The sequence below is a fragment of the Aulonocara stuartgranti genome (assembly GCF_965226115.1).
Source record: "Aulonocara stuartgranti genome assembly, chromosome: 15".
NCBI classification, from domain to species: Eukaryota; Metazoa; Chordata; class Actinopteri; order Cichliformes; family Cichlidae; genus Aulonocara; species Aulonocara stuartgranti.
This window is the reverse complement of record NC_138951.1, coordinates 18655709-18668089: the sequence shown is the minus strand read 5'-3', so window position 1 is coordinate 18668089 and position 12381 is coordinate 18655709. Positions and strand designations below refer to the sequence as shown.

Sequence of the window (12381 nt, the reverse complement as noted above, 5' to 3'; positions counted from 1 at the left end):
ATGCGCATGCGCGATCCAGTGTCTACATTTTTACAGGAGTTTCAGTGAAACTGTGTCCACTGAGCGGCCATGATGGAGACGGACTCTAGCAGCGTGACTGCGACAGTATTTTTTTCTGGAAGAAGCGCTCACTGTGGCATTTAAACATTGTATTCACCCTGTTGAACTACAGTCTAAGTGGGTCTGAACTATGTAAACACATAAGAATTTTAGTTCGAGGATAAGAGAGATCAATTTAAACCTTATGCCTATTAAACTGACTTCTTAGAAAGAGCTGGATAGGATAGAAACTATAAGATGTTAATTTCGTTCTGATTCATCCTGTACATGCCCAATTCAGTTACTCTATCACATGTGAAAAATTAGCACCTTTTGACAAACACAGACAATTTAAGAAAAAAAGTAACAGACCTCTCTGTGTTGAATCATATCTGTTATTAATCTCTGTCTCTCTTCCACAGCATGTCTTTATCCTGTTTTCCTTCAGATGGCCGCCTCTCCCTGAGCCTGGTTCGGCTGGAGGTTTCTTCCTGTTAAAAGGGAGTTTTTCCTTCCCACTGTCGCCAAAGTGCTTGGTCATAGGGGGTCATATGATTGTTGGGTTTTTCTCTGTATCTACTGTACAATATAAAGCGCCTTGAGGTGGCTTTTGTTGTGATTTGGAGCTATATAAATAAAATTGAATTGAATTGAAATTGAATTGAATAGTCGAAAGAAGGTCTTCACAAAGAATTAACAAAATACCTGATGAGTACGATGAGGGTTGCAGATGCATTTTATTGACTATGACCATGTGAGGTAAGCCAATAGGAATTGATAGAGGATAAGGTAGGGAAAAGTTAGAAATTTGTGATGGTGGCCATTTAAAATATAGTATAGCAGAAATACTAACATTTTTTGTGATTAAAATTACAGGTAAAAGAACTGGCATATCAGCTTGCAGTGAAACATGGATGTAAATATCCAAAGTCATTGGACAAATCCTTGAGGACTGGGCCAGAAAGTTTCTCAGTAGGAAGTATAGTGGAAATAAATCAGGATGGATGCAAGAAACAGAGTTCCTCATCTATAGTTGAAGCACTTTGCAAACCACACCAAAGTCAGCCGTAAAGAAAGTGATTCTTCCCATGGATAACCACAGTTCACACCTGCCAACTGCAGCCATTGACTTCTGCAAGAGCAATGGAATTGCAATGCTTACATTCCCCCAGAAGCTTGGGTTAAGTGCCTGACCTGTACTCTGTGGGCTCGTGAGGCCTGCACTCAAAGGGTGCCATACATCTGTCATCACTGTGATTCTGATAGTGATTAAAAACTTGACACAAACACATACAGTGCAGTTGATGAAGCTGGTGCACAACTACATTTTTTCAGCTTCATTATAATGTTCAGATATTAGCTGTAGCTACATCAGTTCTTATAAGTGCATTCAGGTGTAGAATAAAAAAGATTACATGATTACATAACCCAGACCATGGGGTTGATTGTCACATTTCTCTCTTTGTGTTTGAGACCATACCATGCAATTAGTAACTGCGTTGCAGAAAAAAATAGCTCTACTATTTCATAGAGACATGTAAAAACTTTGCATTGCATTTTGAATCCACTACCTTAAAAGAGCTCAAAGCTACAGCCAAAAATGTCAGGAATGTTACAACTATCCCCGGTCTCCCCTACTTCAAGGGTAGTTTTCCATCTAAAAATCTCTGTTTTCTGCATTATCCGCTTGCTTATTACCCACCAGTCTACTGTTATGTACAGCCCTGTCGGCCTCTGTTTTGTTGTTGTTATCTTTTTTTTAAATTTTAAATTTTTACTGACTTACAATAAGAAAGACTCATTTCTGCTGTTCAATACTGAAGAAATTTAAACTTTTTAAAATCATGTGAAATTGCAAAATGCTTAGCTGTGTCTCTAATTAAGATTCTGTAACTTTGATGCACTTCACTTCAGCAGCATCAGGTAATGTTCATATGTTGATTCATGGTTTTCTTCCGTATTTGTTCTATTGCAGAATATTTTTAAAGGTGATTATCTGCTATAAAAAGCCAGGCCAGGAAAATCTCCTTCGTGCTTTTTTGTGTTTTATGCTCAGTTAATTTGACAAAAAGGCATCTGCTGTGACGCTTACACCTCTGATAGTCTCACAAGTGTCAGCTTTCTTAGATATAACAATATGGATATGTACTGATAAATGATCAGAATTATAATATTTCTGACTGTCTGAGGGAAAAGTTCCCCGATTCAAATTGAATCGAACCGTGTGAATTGGAATTGAGCCGATTCTAGAAATCAGTGACAATACCCAGCCCTAGTTTTAAATCCTTTATTGCCAGTTTACAGACCATGAATGGAGTTCAGAGAAAACAAAAACAAAACAAAACTACAGAGAAAAAGAAACCACAGTTTAGCTGAAACCTAACAAAAATAACTTTTACAAACCCAAGTATGCCAACACCAGAAAAACAGAAAATAAAAATTCACTCATTTACAAACTATTTGTGTTAATGGGTTAAATAGTGAAAAAACAAAACAAAACAAAAAAACATGAGTCATAGCATGAACAAGGAGACACTCACAAAGTGAATGTCATAACCTAAGCTAACATCAAAATGCTCAGCAAACCATAACTCAAACATACATCCTAGCAAAAGCAACTTGAAAACCAAGGTGTGTGTGGTCAGCAATGGATGGTACATAGGCGTCAGTCCTATTATTGAGAGAGCACTAATGAAAGAACAAAATTACCCACCTCCCCTGAGACAGAACATTACCTGATCATATCAAAGCAGTTTTTTATTTTCTTGCAGATGTCTGACCAGGAAATATGCTCGTTCTGTATTACAACTTCTAAAAATTGGATGTGAAAAAATTGATTCACATTCAAGTGCAGTGTTGATCTGAGGAGTTGATGAATATCAATTACCTCCTGGATAAATTTGGCCACCTTGTTTTGTTTTATCCAGTGACTCAGGGCTTGTGATTCATTTCTCCACATATTCTGTAACTCCTCATGGGTATAAGCTGAATGATGTATTATGAAGTAACTGCCTTCCATAACAACTGAAGATATGATTAAAAAGGTGTTTCAGGTCATTTGTATAAACAGAGAACAGGAAGTAAGCCAGGCAACTTCCTTGTGGAAGCCCACAGTCTAACTTTCTCCAGTGAGAAGGGCAGCTGTTGTAGTACACTTTCTGTCTTCTGTCAGAGAGAAAGCTTTTCATCATAGTAACAGCCTCTTGTGAGAAGTTATTCGATTTTAAATTGTCAATCAGCATTTCAGGACTGATTGTGTCAAGGAAGGAATTTAATCCTTCTTTGATTTCTTGAATTCTTTGAGCTCCTTCTGCACCATTGTTAGGTTCTGTAGGCAAGTTTTGTGTCATTTCGTGAAGAGTTTTTTGATGCTGAGCAAACAGATTATTGTTAGTAAAGTGCTTCCTCATCTGCTCCACCAGAATTTTCTCCAGGATCTGACTTAAAACAGGAAGGACATTTTTTGGCCTGAAATCATCGTTTCTGCTCTGTGAAGCTAGTAATATTTTGGAATTCTTCCACTGAGATGGAAACACACCATGGATGATGCTCCTGTTCAGAATGTGGCGTATGGGAGCAGAGATGTACGGAGCAGCAATTTTTAGCAGTCTAGCATCTATTTCATCTGTACCAGGAGTCACAGACTGTGTGAGTGACTGTAACAAAACCATAACTTTGTTATCGTCTATTGGCACAAATTTAAGCCCAGATTCAGTCGACCCCGACAAAAGTGGGTCTTCATCACTAACATGCTGAGATTCATCCTTATAATACCGAAACTCATTAAATATGTTTGCTGGAACCTCTGGTACCTCAGATTCAGGGGGAAAATGATTGTTCTTCATGTGTTGGAACCTTTTAGAAATTTGTTTTCGTAAGGCTCTTATAACTCGTTGTAGTTGTTTTCTTTCTTTATTTTCTTGTACATCAGTTTTACTCCTCTTTACTTCATCTCTTTCCAGTATTAAATCTATTATGTCTTCATCCCACCACCACGGTTCAGGATGATCCTCAGTTGTAATCTTTGGAGCATGCCTGTTTGCTATTCGGATAAAGATTTCATTAAACATTAAACTCATCACATGTTAGATGAATGTGTTTTATTTTATTATAATTCTTTCTTGTTTGTCTGAACAAATACGTGTGTGTGAGTATATCTACACATATATTTGTATTCGTAAATGAAAATACATGTAGATGAGTATATATTGTTTTTTTTATTGTTTGTTTTATTATGTCTGAAATAAATAAAGAGAAAAGAAAAAAAAGAAAAGAAAAAAACTTGGATAAAGCATTCTCAGGGTCAAGGTCCTCTGTTACCTCATTCCATTATTCTGCATCAATATCCCTAATGAAACTGTGAATGGTTATTCTTTGGGGTACTTTTCTTTCATTTACAACAACCATAACAAGATTATGATCACTACAGCCTGTGACAATTGAGTATAGAGGGTAACAAAGCTCTGGAATATTTGTGTAGATGTGATCAATACAGTTCTCTTCTCTGGTAGCACAGTTTACAATCTGTTCTAGACCACATCTCTCACAAAACAACTCAATATTTTTTTTTTCACCTTTTGCTAACCAATTCTTGTTAAAGTCGCCCAGCAAGAAAATGTCTTTTTCTGTTCGGTCTCTCTCTGATATCTCCATGCCTTCAAGATACTTAAAATCAGATTTTTTTGATATATAACAACATCCTATTAAAACTGGTTTGGTATGTGGCAGGTAAATGTCAGCCCAGATAATTTCTATATTAGACAGATTTGAGAAAACGTGTCTCTTAACTGGAATGTGATCTTGAACATAGAGAGCTACACCACCTCGATACCAGTTACTATTATTATGTTTTCTATCGCATCTGTACAACTTGTAATTGTCTATTTTTAGTTCAGAGTCTTTAATTCTTGTGCCTAAATGAGTTTCAGTGAGAGCTAGCACGTGTATTTTATAAAGTGTTAAAAAGAGGTGAATGTCGGGAATCTTATTTCTAAGGCTGCATACATTCAGATGAGCTATACGCAAGTTTTTAGTTCGGGGATCTAAATCAGCCATGGCCGTGTTCCTCCGCTGTTGTCAGGCCTGATTATCAGTTGTCCACTTCTGGTCAACGCTCAGTGTGCAACACAAACACAGCACAGTTATTACAAAAATGCACTGAAACATTGTTAGATGAATGCTCAGATAAATCATCATGTAAGATCCGGAGAACCCAGATGATCAAATATATATTAACTCATTGTTGTCAAAAGTCAGAGGTTTATATACACTTATCATGAGCATGAATGTCATGATAATTTGGGCATTTTAATGACTTCTTTCATCTTTTTGTTTTGCAGGGTGGAATGATTGTACAGCATACATCTTTAATGACCTGGAAAAACAAGAATTGGGTGCACAAAGTTATTTTGGATGGGGATCTGGGAGGAGAGTTCCCTGGACACCAAAGTTAATATAGTTAACTAAAACTAAAGTAAAATCTAAAACTTGATGTGAAAATTATTATTATTAGTATTTGTTAGTCTGGTAAAAAAAACAAAATCCAATAATATAATATAATATAATATAATATAATATAATATAATATAATATAATATAATATAATATAATATAATTAATGAGGAATTGACGAACATGAAAAAATTGAAAATATAAAACTATCATAACGCTGCTGGACACCATCCTTTGTCTCATCAGGAGTGTGCCCTAATGTCTGCTACAGGTGTTCTTTTGATTTGTCACCCTGGTTTAAGTTTGTTCTGAGTCAAACTAGTGGCTCATTTTATAATCTGACTGACAGTAAACTCACCTGAAGGTTGTGTTGATGTTCAGAGACTCTAACTTGATGCTTGTCTTTTAGCTCTGGAGCTTCTGTGGGTTCGATTTACCTGGAGGGTAGAAAATATTCTGGTTATTTGGATTCACATGTGGTGTACTCATGTATACAAGTTAAAAGTCCTATATGATGAAAATATCCACTCTGCTGCTTTGTCACAGGGGAGAGTCATTCAGAGGTAGTGGTGATTCTTGTAAAGAGCCAAAAAACAAACAAACAAACAAACAAACAAAAAAAACCCCAACCCACTTATTTGCCATTTAACTGAGGTTTAAATAAAATATGGAATCATAGACTTCTGATGGTTTACTGTATATGTAAATATCATTTAGCAAGAGCTAAGCTGGAATGGAACAAAGAAAAGCTTATGGTCTCTTTTGGTGCTCCGAAAAACTTTGTTGTTAGCCCATAACAGTGCAATGAATGCTGTAGAAAAAGTTTAAAGTGCAATTTGCCATGTGTGTCTTTTTGATGAATTTGTTTTTAAAGCATACTTTTTAATTGTCACATCAAAAACTGAGCAGCTGGAATCAATGGCAAGACAACGAATCATTTAAATGTTTAAACAAGCTATTGAAGCACATGAACAGTTGATGGATGGGTGGTTGCTTGGTTGCCCTTCAGAGGCTGGAAAGCATGAAGGACTTGGATAAAAAGTCAATTTGTGAAAACAGAAGAGTGACACCAAATGTAAACAATGCCAGAAAGACTACAGCATACAATTAAAGTATCAAACTTTGAAATATACAAACTTATTATTTATTAAGAAGAGTGCAGTCAACAATAAGGAGTACTAAATTAACACTGTGCGAGTGATAAGGAGAATCATGTAACCTGAGAGTAGACATGAGCCTCAGTGAATCATATGATGTTCAATGCACTGTTTTACATTAAGAAATAAATTAAATTCTGTTTTAGAATAAATTGTTCCTTCGGTTTCTTGTTATAATGATGACAGAACGATCCAAAGAGGGTGTGTGTCTGACAAGCTTCGAGAACATGGAGTATGACACAGCATTACTCAGTGTTACGCGCAGATTCATGGCACAAAACTAAACTCTGAATTTATCCAAATAACTTTTTCTTCTTCATTCATCCAATCAGTGACCAAGCTACATAAAAAAATAAATGACATTTTATTAGACAGATTTAATGGCCCAAAAGCCCCAGAAGCTGTTCATAACAACATGTAGGGTATCAAGCTTTACAAAAGGGATACTGATGCCTTTGATACCTTCGATACTCTACTCACGATGAAGCTCTTACTCCAACAACAACATGATTCTCATTTCAGGACTTTTACTTCTATAAATGCTCTCACACTGACTTATTACAATCCTACACTTTCAAAAATTCTACTAATAAAACAAATGTTTTGATAGGTCTGACTCACCAGTTGAATGAACTTCACCTAAAAATGGCACAAAGGAGATCGGGCGTCCTGGCTCAGGTGCGTCTGTGTTGTATCTAACTGAACTACAGGGCATCTTTATATATCAGCTGATGATGTCAAGATGGCAGAATGTAGTTTATCAGGTTTACCTACACTGATATGAAAAAAACCTTCGAAATGGAAAAGTGTGTCTGACGTTTGAGCTTTAAAAGACACAAGAAGCTTGGAGAACATGGTGATGCAGCATTACTTCAACACTAAGAATCAGAGTACTTCCAAGTCAAAAACAGTAAATTTACCCAGAAATAAAAACAAATATTTTGCCTTTTCATGAGCCTTCACCAGTTGAACAAATGTTATCTAAAATGGGACGTTAATGTTCAGGTGAGTCTGTGTTGTATCTGACTCTAATGTCAGTGCTGTTACCATGGCAGTATACAATTCAGACAGACATACGGATAAAACAAACGAAAAAATAATAAAATGGTTTTGTTGTACCCGTCACAGTAGGCGTCTGTAGAAAACACCCACCAAGCAGACAGCCATGGACGTTTTCATGGATAAGTCTGGTTGGACAGCCATGGCCTTTATATTTCACAATGTTACAAACACTTAAATTTCAACAATTAAATAATTTTACCACTGAGCATGACACACAACCAACATGTATTCAGACATTAAGGCTAGAAGCGAAAAGTGAAAGTATACAAACTTGTCTTTTTGTTGACGTTTGGTTGTGAGATGAATGTGATCAGACAGCCACACAACGGGTAGATTAACTAGTATTACTGGATGCCATTTCTACGTATCTCCAGTGTTTCTGTTCCAGTGTGTTGCATGCTGACCCCATCAGTTATTGTTCACACATACTTGGATGGCACTGTGCTGCAGCAGTTAGTAAGAAGGGTGTAGATACAAATCTGCTGCTCACTGGAGGATTTTTCAGGAAGTTATGAGGAAAATTCTTCTTTTCTGGGTGAGGATTCCTGTCACATGTTATGTCACAGCAGGTAGAACTAAAAGACTAAATATAGACCCATACTTTGACTCTGTGTGCACTTGAAGACAATCTGCCTTGAGCTCTGTCCTCTGAAGCACATTTGTGGTTATTGAAGTAACTTCAGGTCCATTTATGGCAGTACATCACCGTGGTAATTTATACTGCACATCTGGAGGAGACAGTGCTCCAGTTAAGAGATCAATAAGTTGAGATCAACAACTCCTAAAACATTCACATAAAAAACAACACATGACCCAGATTTGTCCTTTTTTCTCACTTTATTCTTTTGCTGTTATTCTTGTGGTAAGAAACAAGCAGCCACTTACAGATTCAACACGTTCACTTCCCAACACAATGAAAATCTACAAACACGCACAGCCACTGAGCCGCCACAGCGCCTTCAGGACAACAAAACCATCCAACAGTAAAACAACGCCGTCGTCGTAGGTAATTGTAGAAAAACAGCACCAGTTTGTGTGAAGCTGCGGTGATCGGGGGGAGCTTCACTCCTCCTCCTCACCTGTTCATGTGGTGCTCTTCATGCATGGGTGTCGGTGTGGCACAGGTGATTCACGTTGGCACATTTGAACAGGAATAGAAAAACAAACATCCTAAATATATAGAGTGCACGGACAACAAGACGTGATCATGTATAAATATAATACTGGTAGGCAGGAATGAGAGGATCAGTAGTGGTTTATCGTCAGCCTGTGCAGCTCAATCGTCCTGCTCTGTGGAGACTCACTGCTCTGGAAACATCTCGCTGTATGTTCCTACAGCTGGTCCACGACGTGCCTCTCAGTCTCAGCAACACTCTTTGATTTCTGCTCACTCTGAGGTCTCAGTTATTTGGTGTGTGTTCAGACTGCAGTGTGAAAAGTGTGCAAAGGCTCGTTAGAATGCACAGAAAATATTCAGTGAGCTGACACACAACATAATCCAAAATGTGCCCTTTACTTGTTTGCCTCAAAGAGTCACAACGGTAGCTTTTCTTGTACCTGACGTTTCTCACTAAGAAGCTGCCCTTACTATCATTTTTCCTGCTATTAACGTATCCTTTATTATTACTGTGTATTACAGGTCGTCTGTGCTGGAGCTCACGGTCTAATAAAAAGAGAAAGTCAGAGTCAGAGCCACAGAGAGCATCCTGCTGCTCTAACAGAGCCTTAAATGCTTGAAAATAGACTCAAGTTTGAGTCATGTTCAGACGCTGGTTTAATCATTTATTTGAACCTGCGACCCAGAGAGCAATAAGAGTCGCAGAAAGGCTGTAGGATGTACTGACGGACTCATGTTTACAGGACATAAATAGAGAGTAACTGCAGCTTTGTAAGTCAAGAGTCACGTCCTGGAGTAAATGAGTATTTTTAAGTTTTCTCCACACCTTCATGTTCTGTGTTTAACCCTCAAGCGACTGAGACGTTTCAGTGACTGAATCACCGGACTGGACTCGGCCACTATTAAAAAAACCTTTGAATAACCTGTATGATCAAGTCATGATCATATATTTTATTAAAGAGAGCTTTTTGTTAATAGTGGATCTATTTGTGTTTATCATGCCTCTACTGTTTCTGCCATGTATGAGATATTACTTTACATCACAGGTTCACAGGGAGAAAAAAAGGGATGTTGGGTCAGATTCCCTGGGCAGCTGGAGCCTTTCTGTGTGGTTTGCATGTTCTCCCTGTGCCTGTGTGGGCTTCCTCCCACAGTCAAAGACATGGATGTTACATTAATTGATGATTTTTAAATCAAAGCCTTTAATGTTAAAAAATATCATTATCCTCAGCGCACCCATTTCTGTAAAATAAATAAATAAATAAAAAGTTGGAAGGAAACATTTTCATAATTAAAAAATACAACAAGGTCACACATAAATGACTCCACTCAGTCACTCGAAGGTTAAATAACATGTTTTTGTTCCCTTCATGCACTCTGTGAGCTCTACAGACACCCCTGAGACGAGGACAGTGGACCAGGTTTGGGGCCAAAGTTATAATCCCAGCTAAGCTCACAGGCTGAGTTCTTCAATAACTGCGGGTGAGGTGGGAATGTTTCTGGGACATGTGACCGAGTCAGAGGCAGTGAGAGCGCGGGGATGTTCAGAGAGTGTATCTTTACGAGGACACGGTGTTTGAAGCAGTTGGATTTCATCACCACATGGCGCATTTCATCAAAAACAAAAACACTGTTTGAGGAACCCACGATGCAGCGGAACGCCGAGTGGGCGGTGTAACCACAAACAGGACCCACACACATCTTCACATGAGTCTAAAGCTATGGTGTCTACAGTGTACGTCTGTGTGTGTGTGTGTGTGTGTGTGTGTGTGTGTGTGTGTGTGTGTGTGTGTGTGTGTGTGTGCATGTGTGTGAGAGACGGGGGTGTAATAGATACAGTTTTAAATAATTCGGTCGACATCACTTCAGTTCTAACCATCAAAAACTGTACTGGTTTTGACATTTCACAGTTTACGATACAGGCAGGGTGATAATGAGCGGACTTTATCAGAGTTAGTATGATCAGCTCGATTTTGGCAGAACAATTTAAATCCAGAGACAGCCCTTCGATCAGAGCAGTCGCTCCAATTAAGACACAGATTAGAATCTCTGATCATCGGCGTTTCGTCACCAATCACAGACGCGTGCTTGAAATTTTTTTGCCATCTTTACTTTTTATCCTGTGATTGAAAATCAGTGCAGTTTTTCTGGTTGTTCAGAAATGTACAAAAAAACGGCGGCTCGGACGGATGAAGCTCCAACACCAGCGGTTACCAGATACCACTGGAGCGGCCGCCGGGAGGGGCCAGGATCCGAGCCGAGGACCTCTTCGGGATGTGGTCGTCGACCTGAGACCCTGAAAGGAAAAACACGTACGGACTATTAAATTTGATCGAGGACTTCGGTGTAACGTCACCATAATCAAGGACGATTTTATTAGAGCTCACCTGAGAGGCTGAAAGAGGACTCGTGAAGGTCTCGGATTCCGGAGTGCACTCGACCGCAGGCTTTGTTGGGCGTCTCTCCATCTATGGGGCCCAAACCGAGTTCCTTCTTCATGGTGTTCGCAACCTTGGCCACATCACCAGAGTACGGATCCCTGTCCACCCCTTTGTAAGCCTGAGTCTGAAACACGATGAGGTGAGAGGTAAGATTAGGCTGTTTAGCCATTTTAAACCTAATAATAACAGCCAGTTGAGCTGCTGCTGTAAGATTGATACTGATTAATATTTGTTACATGTAAGTAACCAAGTTAAATTCCACTGAAGAAACACAAAATTAAAACAAGGTGTGAAAAAAAATGGAATTAAAATAAAAGCTAGACTAGAAAAAATAAAAAGATCTTGTGCACTCACAAAAATCATTAAAATGAAATAAAAACAAAAACTAAAAGGCACAAGTACTTTTATTTGTACTAAAACATGTGTCCTGAAACTATAAATGAACATACTCACTCTGTAAACTACCTGAAATTGAACTGAACTGTAAATATAAGTTCTTATAAAAACAGTTTCTGTACTTTTGTGACGAGTTTTTTAAATAAATTGAGATAAAAAGGTCTAAAAGCAAACAGAGTAGAGAGGCTGGGATGGGGGGCTTTCACAGACAGGGGCAGCAGCAGGAAAACACACTGCTGGCTTCCACAGGGAGCATTAAATCCTTTATATGGGCTGTCAGATCGGTGGAGTCAGTCACATCATGATGGGAGTGTTTGTGGCAGGTTTGCTGTCAGCTGACACAGCAGAGCTCAGCCTGGATCTTGCTGTCCTGCCCTGGAGTTTTAATTATCAGTGGAAACACTCACAACACAAAGAGGCAGGTTTGGAATCAGTGTTAATAACGTGATGACAGTGAACGCACCTTTTCCCTCTGCACCATCTTCTTGTAGAGGTAGTCGGGGAAAGTACGCTGCGGGTAGAACTTTCCGGACCCCTCGGCGCACATGAACACGCCGTTCTCACACACCAAACGCCCCCGGCTGATGGTGACCAGAGGGACGCCGTGGCAACGCATCCCTTCGTACAGGTTGAAGTCTCCGCCCTGCACCTGAGTGCTCACAGAGATTGTCCTGCACACACACACACACAGAAAGTGATGGATGTGTGTCCCTATGCT

General features: G+C 38.8%; 1 protein-coding gene and 1 long non-coding RNA gene across 2 annotated transcripts in view; both read right to left on the bottom strand.

Annotated features, from left to right (window-relative positions):
• Nucleotides 1-4236: 4236 nt before the first annotated feature.
• On the bottom strand, nucleotides 4237-7326 carry LOC309689653. The gene is made up of 3 exons (XR_014271486.1): nucleotides 7269-7326; nucleotides 5849-5927; nucleotides 4237-5413 (listed from the first exon to the last, which is right to left on the bottom strand). It is a non-coding gene; the product is annotated as an uncharacterized lncRNA (long non-coding RNA).
• A 1210-nt stretch (nucleotides 7327-8536) lies between these two features.
• The window catches only part of LOC309689942 (dihydropyrimidinase-related protein 5-like), a 31779-nt gene continuing 27934 nt past the window's right edge, over nucleotides 8537-12381 (bottom strand). The window contains exons 12-14 of the mRNA XM_082506678.1: nucleotides 12127-12334; nucleotides 11214-11391; nucleotides 8537-11122 (exon numbers count right to left, since the gene is read on the bottom strand). Coding sequence (XP_082362804.1) covers nucleotides 11037-11122; nucleotides 11214-11391; nucleotides 12127-12334 — 472 coding nt within the window. The 3' untranslated portion in view covers nucleotides 8537-11036. The remainder of the gene's footprint in view (nucleotides 11123-11213; nucleotides 11392-12126; nucleotides 12335-12381) is intronic.